This window comes from Oxyura jamaicensis, chromosome 1 (assembly GCF_011077185.1).
Source record: "Oxyura jamaicensis isolate SHBP4307 breed ruddy duck chromosome 1, BPBGC_Ojam_1.0, whole genome shotgun sequence".
Lineage (NCBI taxonomy): Eukaryota > Metazoa > Chordata > Aves > Anseriformes > Anatidae > Oxyura > Oxyura jamaicensis.
The window spans coordinates 108,880,201-108,893,229 of record NC_048893.1 but is presented as its reverse complement, the minus strand read 5'-3'; the positions used below and the strand labels follow the sequence as shown (position 1 = coordinate 108,893,229).

General features: G+C 43.7%; 1 protein-coding gene across 2 annotated transcripts in view; it reads left to right on the top strand.

The window, feature by feature from the left end:
* Positions 1–8,655: 8,655 nt before the first annotated feature.
* The window catches only part of LOC118160729 (trifunctional purine biosynthetic protein adenosine-3), a 31,867-nt gene continuing 27,493 nt past the window's right edge, over positions 8,656–13,029 (top strand). The window contains exons 1-2 of one of the 2 annotated variants that reach the window (XM_035315676.1): positions 8,656–8,806; positions 11,394–11,542. In XM_035315676.1, coding sequence (XP_035171567.1) covers positions 11,398–11,542 — 145 coding nt within the window. In that variant the 5' untranslated portion in view covers positions 8,656–8,806; positions 11,394–11,397. Of the gene's footprint in view, positions 8,811–11,393; positions 11,543–13,029 lie in introns of both variants that reach the window. The other variant, XM_035315677.1, reaches the window with a different exon arrangement.

Genomic DNA, 13,029 nt, shown 5'->3' with positions numbered 1-13,029 from the left:
CCCCCCCCAACCCCCCCGTAACCGCCATAACGGCCCCAACCGCCAAACGCCAACCGCCGTCCCGCCCGGCCAACCCCGACAGCCGCCCTGAGGAGGAGGGGAGGGGGGGGAGCGGGAAGGCGCCGCCGGGCCCCCTTCTCCCCTCACGTCGCGATGGCGGCCGGCGGCGGCTCGCGCGGGGAAGGCCGGAGGGCGGCACTCACCTCGCCGGCGGCCCGAGCGGCTGCGGCGGCGGGGCCATGGTGGGCTGAGGCGTGCGGCCGTGCGTGCCGGCGGGCTGGGGGCCCGTGGGGGTGGGCGGGAGCGATGCCATTGGTCTCCATGGAGCGGGGCCAAGCCCCGCGCCGCCGCCGCCGCTGCCGCCGCCCCGTGGGTAGAGCGCAAGGCGGCAGCGCCGAGCTGAGGGCGGGGATGAGGGGGGGTGGCAGGGGGGGGGGGGGGGGGCCCGGCGCTGCTGCGCTGCTTTCGCTCACTTCGGCAGCGGCTCCACGCGGAAAGGCGCCCTCCCCCCGCCGCCGGGAGGCCGGGCAGCCCCCGGCTGTGGCACGCACGTGTGCAGCGGGGCCGGGCGGGCGCCCCGCGAGACGGAGGAGAAGTTAAAGGAACAAAGAAGAAGAACGCCGTGGGGAAGCGATACCTGAGCGACAGCCGGCCTCGTCTCGCCTCGAGGTGTTTCGCTGCAGCGACGCAGGAATCGGTCCGTCCCGAGGACGGACGCCCCTCGTGCTGCCCCCCAAACAGTTCTCCAGTATATACGCATACGGATCGTCCGAAATCCTGTATAACAGAATAGTCCCAGAACACTCCCAACTCCAAAAGCCCGTTTCTCCCCCAGCTGACTTTCTTCTAGTGTCATAAAGTAGTAACTTAGGGGCTTAATAGCTTAGGGTTTTTACTTACCCAGAAAAAAAAAAAAAAAAAATATGTGTGACTGTTAAATTATGTGCGACTGTTAAATTAAATCTTTATTTGCGATATCAACCCCAAACTCAGTGTGGTTTAATAACCACTTACATCCCTTTAATAGCTGCATTGTTTTTTACCGTGCATTGCTCGGAGGTGGTCTGCCCTAATATTAACCTTGTTCCGGTAACGTTTTTGATATTTGGATCGGTTTGCTTACTTTTGTTACAGTTGATTTGTTGTAATACAAAGGAGTTACATTGAAGAGGCACTTTTCCAAATAACAGCACCTTTCACGCCATGCCATCATTTATATATTTTAGATACTACTTTAAAATATGGTATCTAATTTCTGGTATTTAATGAGCTAAACAGTGAAAATACTTCACTTTAGATTTAGACTCATGTCGTGTAAATGGTCCTGTCTAGACCAAGCATTCTTTTAGCCCAATGCAAGCAGAGATACTGTACATAGGAATAGCGTTGTTAGCATGGATCTTGCCATAACAACACAGTTTTAAATACTTTCAGTGCAATGTAACCGTAGCTCACCCCTTCCAAGCAATGCCAGCTGTACTTGGAGCACAGAGGTTCTGCCTGGTGCAACTTTGCCTGTATTAGCAACTTCTGACCAAAAAGCAGGGATCACAGGCAGGGATCACACCTCTCACGTGGGCTCAGAGGAATCCGCACCATGAAGCTGCCCTCAGGAAAGGGACCCTTCTAAACTAAGTTAATTAATTCAAAGAGGCTTAACTACACTGAAAACCCTACCAGTGTAGGCCTCCATTCCTACTGAAAGAAACATGAGGAAAGGTACAAAAAAAGCCAGGGAACGTTTTTATTGCATGTATCTTTCACTCGGGCTCCGTAAAAATGAACACAAAGTACTAACTACAAAAGCCATTATTGACAGAAATGAGGATTCACAGCCCCACAGGAGTTACTATACCTGCTCTCCCTTCCATGCTTGTTCATAAATAAATCAATAAATAAATCTTAGTTATACACCTATATTCAATTAGGCGCTAAGTCATCTTCAGCTGAATTAAGTGAACTGACCTTGTCAAGATCAGAGTGATGATTTGTGACACATTTGTTGTTCAATCTGAAAACACGTTATTGTGGGACTACTCATTTTACAGTGTTTATTCATGCAATTGTTGCTTTAAAAAAAGAGACAAATGTTCACTTAAATATGCCAACAATATTTATTAAACCAATATTTCATAAGCTAATTTCAAAGAACACAAATTCACACAAATTCTTGGGGAAAGGGGAGGAACAAATGTAAGAATCAAATCTGGTTTCATTACAGACAGTACTGTTGCACAATTTTAATGCTAAATTGGACTAAATGTTGCCCAATGTTCTTTGGTTTCATGAAGTACAAGTTTAACAAAATAGACTAAAGGGTTACTCATATCCAGTACTTAAAGTTACAAGGGCACGTTCCAGCTGAGAGAATATAAAAACAAAATCAATCTTTGCAAAGTACCATTCAGCTAACTTACTAAGCTATCCCCCTTGCACCCTGGAGCCACTCGATATTCTAGATAAAATCCTAAGAACAGTAATTTACAGGTAAGGCTTTTCAGCTAGATCTATCGCCTGTCTGGCCCAGCTCAGCCCATCCCCCAGGCAGCAGCCCACTGAAGCCAAAAGCGGCAGCAAAGCTACTGCAGCCCCAGGATGAAGATACTCCTAGATCGGAGGAATTTACACGTAAAACCCAACTCCTGGGGCTCCAAGCCGCAGCTTTTACCTCTCTTGCCACCTTCCCCGCTCCTCAGCCCCCGCCCCGGGCCCACCCGCCGCCGCCATTTCGCGGGGCGCCTTGGGTGCTGTAGTTCGGGGCGGCGCGGCGGAGGATGCCTTCCCGTTCCCTAAAGCCCCCCGAAGGAATGTAAGTTTTTCCGTTTCTACGCAGAAGGGCGTCCTCTGTGGGCCATGCCTGTCGCTCGCTCCCGGTGCCGCCACCGGCGGTGTTCGCCCCCCCGCAGCCCGGCTGAGGGGGGCGGCGGCGGGCTGTGGCGGCGGCGGGGCCATGTGCTCCCCGCTGCCCGCGCGGTGAAATGGCGGAGCGGCGGCGGGGCGCCTAGCGCCTCCGTAAAACCCCGGCGGCCGTGTTTTAGCCCGGGCCTTGCCTTTTCCCCTCGCGTAACGACAGACGGTCATGCGAAGAGCTAGTTCTCAACGGCTGTCTTGTTTTTGTTTAAGCTGCGTGCCTCCTGCCCAAATTTACTGCTAGGGTGCTTGAGTTGTAACGTTCCTACTAAACGTGTTGCGATTTTAAGTGTTTTAAGGCACACGCAGCTGCTCTTCGTATATTTTTCCCTGCTCTGTTTAGCTTTACAAAAGTGATGAAATATTTGCTTTAAAGTAAATAATAAGCTTCAAACTTCTCTTGTTTTGGACTTTGGCTGACTCCGATTCTTTCTGTGCTGTTTGCAGAGCTGGGAGCTCACAAACTTTAATATTGGCTTTTTTTTTTTTTTTTTGGTTAATATTTTTAGTGGAAGCTTGACATTAATGATCACGTTGGTCTATTCTCCCATGTACCTGTTGATAGGACGAGGTGGAATGGGCTAAAGTTGTGCCAGGGGAGGTTTAGTTACTTTTACTGGAGGGGTTGTTAGTCACTGGAACAGGCTGCCCAGGGAAGTGGTTGAGTCACCATCCCTGGAGGTCTTCAAAAGACATTTAGATGTAGAGCTTAGGGATATGGTTTAGTGGAGGACTTGGTCAAAGGTTGGACTCGGTGATCTTGGAGGTCTCTTCCAACCTAGATGATTCTGTGATTTATTCTACTGTTTGTTAGTGGAATAATAACACACAATGCATGTTCTTTACCTTCATGGTTCCTTCTGGCTATTAGCAGTGGATCGTGAAAGACATTGAGCGCTTAAAGCTCTTTGAATAGTCTGAATTGTCAGAAGTTAGCGCTTGGGGTGGGGAATAACACTTTAAGCTTCTTATTTTTAGTAGTGAGATTTGTGGTGATCTTTTGCCTAAGAATGGAATCCAGCTCTTTGGAGGATAACACCAGTCCCATGGAGTCCCAGTGCGGGCCATAGAGGATCTGAGGGTTATTCTTGATTCTCATGTAGGCGTAAAGCATGGTCCTCTAGTTTCTGCAAGAGCGAAACACAGGTAATGATGGTTTGTTTGTTTGTTAGTTTTTGTAAAGCTATCAGTTGCGCTACACAATGTTCCCAAGCGAGAACCAGAAGTTAGTTGTAAATGAAAAACCACGAGCAGAAGAAACTGATTTAAACTCAAAGCTGTAATTAAAAATCAATTGCCACCAGATTCTGGAGGCTTTTGAATTCTAAGTAATACTTTATGGTACTGAAACCTGAGGAAATTAAAAGCTACTGATCTAAGTTATCATCATCTTCAGGTAGAGCCTAAGGCCACCCTAAGCTAAGCTTGCAGCTCCATCATCATGTTTTGGCCATTCTACCAGTTTAGGCACCATGGCAATTTGTTTCTGTACCTTGCATTGCATCAGCAGAGCTGCCTGCATAGTTGGCACAGTGAATTTACTCAGGAAACTGATAGCTATAGAAAAAAATGCAGAGAGACATGGCACTCCTTCCACCCCTGGTCTGATTGTCCAGTCTGACTCCCCCTGTGACTTGTAAACAGGCTGGTGTAAGAGGTGGGAACAAGCAGTTAGATGAGAATGTAAATTATGAAGCAGTGTTTGCAACCAACTGTGTTTTGGTTTCTTGAACAATCAAGGTGGTCTGACAGTGCTGTTCCAGGACAGCTGAGCCGATTACCAGTCTGCTGCAACAAAAAGGTGCTTTTTATGCTCTGTGCTGATCACCTCATCTTTCAATGAGTTAGTTTAGCTGACTAAACTGGCAGAAAATTATTTCCTTTTTGTTATTATTACTTTATCGAGTTGGTTACTGTTGTAGTGTTAGTTTTCCAGCATTATTTGTTGGCTTTGTGATCCAACTGGCTGCACACATTTGGCACAGGGGTGGGAGAGGGAACGAGAGGCTGGAGGTGGAGAAGAGGGTTGGTCCAATGGGAGGCTGTACCAGCAAAGACCAGCGCAACCAGTTGTGAAACACCAGTGAGTGAACCTGTAGCCTGCACATTTCAGCCTCTGTTTTCTTGTCCAAGCTTGAACATGGTCCAGAAGTTGGCAAAGGTTCTCTGAGAAGGCCAACTGGGAGCTCTCCTTGTGTGTACTGAGATCTTTCTGCACTCGTGGCATTCACCTCATGTGTATCAAGATCTTTGTGCATTTGTGATATCCAGCGGACTCTACTTTCTTATTAAGAAAAGGCTCAGGCTGCTGGTAAGAGTGTTAGTTCAGAAAGCAGGCAACCCATGTTCAGCCTGAGAGGATTTGGGACCATGCTACCTGGCTGCTGGCAAGTTCATGAACTGAGTAAAGGATGGCAGATTCATGGGGGGCAGTGCAGCAGCAGCCCAGCTGTTGAAGCTGGGAGGAGGAACACCTAGGTTTTGGTTTATGGTCAAAGACATTCTTTAAGTATTTTATCCCATTATCGTTCTATGAAAAAAAAAAAAAAAAAAAAAAAAGCATAAATAGTCCTGACTACTAGGGCTGGAACCTAATATTACACTCAACAGAGCAGCAGCTGAATTGTAGAACCTTTCAATTTTGTGTTATTCCTGTGTGCCATGGGTCTTTATTTCTTCTTGTTCTCTTGCATGGCTTCAAGAGAAAGAGGGAACTTTCTCCTTTAGCACAAAGCTAAGTGGTAAGAGGTTTTTTCCAAGGCACTGGGAGGTGTGGGTTTGAACCTTCTTAGTGATGCTAGGCTTGGATTCTCTGTATTTGGAGTATGTGCTATCACTACTAGGCCATGTTACAGCCAAAGCTCTACGAAGGGTAGGAGTTAAGATGCTCTGGGCTTGGACCATATATTTAGTATAAAGAAAATGTTTCTGCAATCCCAGTGTAGTAAAGTTAAGGTATTGCAGCTTTTAAATAGGCATTTACTAAGGTTAAATGTTAGACATGCAGCAATGCAATAGATTGCTGTTGCCTAAAAGGTAAGTCTAGCATTTATCCCATCCTGCCTAGGCATGTTGTCCCATCCCTTCGTTTTTAGCGCCTCTGGTACTTGGCTAATTGCACTAACGGTCAGTTCAGCTAGCAAAAATCTGTTTTGTTTGTTGTTGTGTTGTTGCTGTTTTGTTACTCAGGCTAGTTTTGTGAAAGAAAAGTTAATTGACTGTGCTCAGGTGAGCATCAGCACCAGTACAAGGAAAAGGAAAGCACATCTGGGTTTAGGTCCCTTCCAATGACAATAAGGTATACTAATGGGTCCAGCTGTCTCATGAAATGCCACCTTTTGTGTTGGCTCTAGCCTAGCATTGCTCTGCATGCCAACTTTAATCTGGTGTTCTGTGATTTGCAGGTTTCCAAATACAAAGCCTTAGGCAAAGCTCCCGAGCCCATATTCTTTTCACATACTTAAGTGACTTATTTTTCTTCCTGAAAGTCTTTTGCATCCAGACACCCTGAATCATTTCTCTGACAGTTACCTAATTATTACTGATTCAGAAAAACAGTCCCATTGATTTCAGAGTAATCATGCATGTGAGTATTAATGCATGTGCAAACTTCTGCAGCAGTGTAAATCCACTTGAACAGCAGATAGGATTTTGTGAAGGGCTGAAAGACTTTGGATGCTGCACTGTGCAAAATTTTAGATGTATCTAAATGTTAACATTGTTACTTCATCCTCAATTCCTAGTTTGTTGAAACTAGGACTTTAAAAAGTATATTTTAAGAATACATTGTTTTCTGACACCTTTCTTTTCCACAAGTTTTCAAGATTTCACTTATTTGTTTACCACAGCAAAATGCTCTATACCCAGCTCTATCAATCAAGGCACGGAGAAAACCAGCAGCATTGAAGCTTAATTTAAGGACACTGTCTGAAGCAGTAACCTGCCACCAGTAATGCCCTTTAATTAATGTTTGTGCTATGTTGCATCCATGTTATTTCAGCTACACCTTTTTACTGCCTTCAATTAGTTAGGGGTGAGGCAATGAGGCAATGATGGCTTATTACAGACTCCACCTAGCTGAGATAAATATTTAGGTAACTTGCACCATGCACTTATGATGTGAAATTGAAGCCTGGGCAGTAATACCATAAGGAGTTCATGTTTTACACTTACAGAGTCATCTATGTAAGCTTTTCATTAATGCAGCCAGGGAGCTCCGTTTAACCCCCAAGGCTGCACACAAGGTCTGTTCCAGGAAGAGCCAGCGAGCGGCTCATGCCCCTTCCCTGTTAATAGCTACTGAATTTGTAGCCTCATTTCACTTCTGCCTGTATTTGAAATCTCGCTATGCCTTTTGAAGGAGCCAGGTTGGGGAAAGCTGTCAGACATTGTTTTTGCCTTGCTCACTTTGTTTTCTCTGCTCCACAGGCCCTGACCTAGTGGAGGAGTTGCCCAGCTTCTTAATGAGCCCCAGCTTTGTGGAGGATAAAGGTCTCTGGGCTGATGCTCTTCCCTGCTGACTAGCTGCTGGCAACCTCAGGGATAGGCACTGGAAATCAACTTGTCTTCACTGTGTCCTTGTGTCCTCTCCTCTTGGATACATGGAGTGATTAGCGTGTTTCTTCTTTCCTGTTCTTATTTAGCCTAAGGACTTGGTAATGGACCTTTAACTGAAATACCATCTGTCTTTATTTTAAGACATCTTCTATAAACAAACGTATTTTCCTTCTTTACAAAAGCAGACAATGGTTGCTTAAGGTAATTATGTACCACATTTTGGAATCTTTTTGGCTTCTGTCTCTTTATGAGAGGATTTAAGGATTTCACATACTTCCTCCATAAAAACTGTGTGGTAATCCTCACAGAAGAAATCATCTGCTTTGTGAATGGCTTTGGGTTGTTTGACAATAAATTGTTGGCTCCTGGATTAGTGACAAAATTAAAAAGATATGTTGCCTCTTGCAGTTTTCATTTTGAATGCAAGATACGGCTGGACAGCGGAGGGCCTACACCGCATCTTTTTAGTCAGTGTGAAAAAGAAAGGCTGTCAGTACTGACTACATTTGGGCCTCCTAAACTGGAATCGCCAGCAGAAGAAGTTCTTGTCAAGCTACATCCTAAATACAGGTTGCTGTGATGATGTTTGAGGGATGCACAAATTAGTTGAGTTTCTGAAATCAAAGCGAATGGTTAAACCACATTTTTTTCGCACATTTTTTTATAAAATGGCTAAATTTTATTTGAACATATGATATATGGCTTGTTCTTTTTAACTGTTCCCATGTAACATTTTATGCCATATATTATTCATTTTGTTAACTGACAGCAGTATTAGAACATGCTGGGGGGGGAAAAAAAAAAAAAAGGAAAATGGTTGATTTGCCAGCATGATGAGTTACTTCAGCTGGTAACAGTGTCACTGGATCTTGAAGCCTGTCCTTCAACTGTTTTTGCACAGTAAACTTAATGGAGCATGAATGTGCATAATGCACCATATTTTTCAATACTGTTGACATGCATGGGACTATGCTAAGCATCTTTTTTAAATGAGCAGTGAATGTTTTGATCTAATTATTGAAAATTTTTCAATTGCAAAAAAGAATTTGGATGAGACAGAATTTATTCTGCATGTTTAGGAGTGAAAGGATGGGCTGCTCCTGTTCTGCAAACTTTTTGCACCTCATTTCTCGACCACTTGTGTGTGAGTTTCTGCCCTCTCCCCAGCTGAAATGGCTGGACTTTCCTGTTCATTGGCTACCTGCACAATGTCGTCAGTGGGGCGGTAATATTGGGACAGGGGCACTAAATTTTAACCAGAGGTTGCTTTTCTCCTTTCTCTTTGCCCATCTGAACTCTTGAGCATTACTTTCCTCAGACCAACAGCACATAAGGTAGAGTAAGTATGTTCTCTGTTCCGGTTTGGATCTCTGCATTCACTTCTGATATACTTGTCAAAAAATGCAGTAATATGTGTGTTTCAATTTATTATTGATACAACTTGCCTTAATATTATTATTTAATGATGACTGTCTTGGAAAACGTGCTTGCTGGATTTAGTTAAGTGTAGGATATAGCTGTCTGCTCCATGGTAAATGTTTACTCTTTTACATAGCACTCTTTTGACCTAGGGTACTGTCTTTATCTAGCACATCCCTTCATTGTAGCCAGCCCCTTACTCATTCTTTTTTTCCCTTGGGTTGTAATATCATAGAGGTTTACCATAACTTCACATCCCAAATGTATACCGTAACTGATATTTTTTACCCCAGTGTATTTTTCTTATTGTAAGGGATCCATGAGGTTTATAATTAAAATGCCCCTACAACTTTGCAGTCTGTATATTTTGTCAAACACAGTTCAACAGAAAACTATTGATCTCCTCCTGCCTGAAACTACAATTAATTTTTAACTCTGGTATGTTTAGTTCATAGTGAACACCTCAGCATCAATCGTCTGTATCTTTTCCTTCTTTTTGTGTTTCTTTTTTCTTTATTTTGACTGGATGTTTTGACTAAAATTATCATTCTCAGAACAAATCATGCCTTTGTTAACAGGTTAAAATCTGTTATCAAGGGGCATAGGGTTACCATCTAAAATGCGTGGGGGCTCTCCCTCTCTGAAGTGTGTTATGGAAGACTTGGATTTACAAATCAGGCTCTGTGTACGCCTTGCATGGTGCCCTCTGAGCAGAAGCATCTCCTGCAGAGCCCTGGCTCCCAGGACAGCCGGGTTTCTCTGGGGTCCCCAGAGCCATCTGGGCAGCTCTTGGGCAGGGGCCAGCAGCTTTATCTGAGTAGCAGCTGGCACTGGGGAGAGGCACATGCCCTGCCTTATCAGTTGGCTGAAAATCTGCTGTCTGTTGTGCCTCTGGTAAGGCAGCTTTTCCCTTAGAAATCTGGTTTGGGTGGGTTTTATTCGTCCTGGTGCTTAGGATGTATTCCGCACTAGGAGGGCCCTGTGCACACTGGCAGGTGCTGGTCAAGGACCAGCTGCTCGACAGAAGAGGCACAAGCAGCGACCAAGGGTTGTGCTACATGTGCTGGGATTGCAGCAGGAAGGCTCGATGCTGCATTTGGCTAAAACTCTTATCTCAGCTGTGTCCCTCCCCCCAGTGACGGGGAGGTGATTTGTACAGAAGGGAGGCACATCTGACCTCTTCGCTGGCCATATGAAGTCCTTGAAATAAATCGTGCCAGTTTCCACGCAAAACTGCTTTTGTTTATTCTCATTGCTTAGAATGTAGAAACTGTTCTCATATCTTTTTCTTTCCGAAAGCAGTGAATGCTACACTTGGGCACAGAACCAGCAGCCCATCTGTATCTTTGCCCGCCCTCTGCTTCACTGAATAGCTTCACGAGGGTCTGCTTGTCTTCTGTGAATAAAACTCTCACCTTAAACAGTGCACCTGTGTACGCAATTTATATGTAGTTGGACTAATGTGACTAATGGACTACAGCTTATTCTTTGGATAGCTTAGGAGGTTAGCCTTTGCTTGTCAAGGAACTCCAAATGAAGATGTATGCACTTATTTTGGCTCTTTCTGTACCATTTTCTGAATTCCAATGTTCTTTTCCAGTGTAAGTGAAATCTTCTATTCCCTAAAATTGTCAGGATGGCAATTTTGAGGTGACTTACACCAATAAGTATGTAGAAAATACCCACAGAAATAAACATGTCTTAAAAAGCAAAGGCCAACATTCAGTGCTACTCAAAGACAGAATTGTAATGTCCATGTCAATGCGCTATATGGAAGCTGTGTTTACACATGCACGTAATGACATCAGGAGGGTGAAACAGAGCATTCATTTCATATTTGACCAGTTTGTTCTCAAACTATTGAAAAATCTAGGCTTTTCCTTGAAAAACCCTGACCAGCCTAAAAGTCCTTCAGTCTCAAGGGGAATTTGCGTTAAGACTCTGCTTCCCTGTTCTGTTACGAGTTGTTTTCCCTATCTCATTGCTCTTAACCTTAACTTTTAACAAAGTATGTAGACATTTTTCTGGTATTACTACCCAAAAGTCTCAAGTTGTCCCATTCAGCTCCCTAACATTGTAAACAGCGTTAAAACAATTAGTTCATCAGAAGGACTTTGCCCTTTGCAGGCTTGGATTTGCCAGGAACGTGTGTAAGTTACAAATCACAGTCTGGTGGGTCATAAAGGTTGTTCTGTATCACAGACTTCAGTACAGCTCAGAACAGTTGCCAGTGATCAAAGAAAAAACAGGATTGCCCTGTGGGTTGCTTCAGTGTTTGACATTTATTTTCTATCACACCTTATTAAGTCAGTTATCCATTTCCACACACTTTTTTTTTTTCTTTAAACCAACAAAACCATTATAGAAACATCATTGCCTGAAACAAAGTGGCTTTCACCTCTGTTGAGAGTTGCCTTCCACCCTGCAGTTAAAACTGTGAAGCTCTTGCTTTCCTAACCTCACTCTGCTAACTCTGACTGTGTTGCTTGTGTTCTGGTTTTGTGCAGACTAATGGCTGATCGGGTGCTTGTGATCGGCAGCGGAGGGAGAGAGCATGTGCTGGCCTGGAAGCTGGCCCAGTCCCCACATGTAAAACAAGTGCTTGTTGCTCCAGGAAACGCAGGAACAGCTGACAATGGAAAAATTTCCAATTCAGGTAAAAAGAAAAATCACCAGTTTAAAACCCGATAACTGAACAAATAAATTGTTCCATTAATTGTTCTAAAATCTGTTGGAGTGTTGTAATTATTATTATTATTATTTGAAGGTTTGGGGCACGTGAGGTCATATGGGTGCAGTTACGAAAAAATAGCTGAGGAAAGCCGTGTGCAACTACCACTCATTTAATTTTATCTCAGGTTTGTTAGCTAATAAATTGGACTTGGGTGGCAGAGGATACAGAGGAAACTCTTGCAAGTTCTTGCAGGAATACAGCTTGGGTAGCTGTAGCAGTTCCTGCTTCCTGCCCAGCAGGAATGGGTAATGTTTTATCTTGGTATGCAGTGCAGTTCAGCAGCTGTTTCAGCTGTGAGCAGCTGAAAAGTGCTTGCAGCGAATGCCAGCACCTCTAGGAGAGTGGCAGAGCAACTGCTTTGGGTATGAACCACTGCTTGATTCTCAGAAGTCCCATGGAAGCCGTGTGATCCCTACAACCTTTCATAAGAAAACATTCTCACCTAAACCAGTCAACTGTAGAAAAATGTTAAGTCCTTTGTCTTACTGATCTTAAGAGGTTAGGATTATTTTTAAACTCTTGTATTAGTATTGACTGCCAGTTTCAAGCTTCTCGCCTAAATGTGGTAAGCTCTGACTGATTTGCTCTAACTGAAACTGTTCATATTAGTTTTCAAAATCAAGCTTAAGGTTTTTCAGACTGAGCATCTAAAAGTACATGCTGTGTTTAAACTGCACTGTTCTAAGGCGTTTGCCTGGAGGCACACAGTGAATCAGTACAGAAGCAGGGATAATAACTCAAATGTCTGTCTTGTGTCCATTATATGCCAGATCCTGAAGTGCTTCAAGCAACCAGCTTAACTTTCTGCTTGGTATGTGGTAACATGCAGAACTAAAATTAACATATTATACATGTGAACAAGAATTATATACCTGCATTTTCTGCATTTATATGTATGAGTGAAGTCTTTTTTTTGTTACAATTTCATGTGGAAACATGAATCCCGCCATTTTCTTGTACAGCAGATAATTACCAGACTTAATTCCATTGGAATGCTTAATTACAGGATGTTTAAATAACTTTATTCACATTTTCTTTGAATATTCACAGTATCATAGGCAGCTTTTTTGTCCTGTTTGATCTCAGGGAAGAGAGCCCAAGAAAGAGCATGACAGGAAAGTCATGTTCTTATATTTCCTTCTCATCCCAGAAGGTCAAACAGAAATCCTTATACTCATAATAAATTGAGTCAGTGCCAGCCTGTATGGCCTGCAGAATGTTAATTTTTTTTTTTTTTTCAAAGAGTGTCTTTTAAAAACTGCTGCACTTTTCTCTCACCTTGTTATTGCATAAAATGTACTGCACCCTCAACAGTGTAAAATATTTGAGCATGTGCTCAAACCACCTCCTTTTAATGCTTAAACCACCTCCATGAAATCAACCACATGTACTGAATCTCTTTTTTTCCA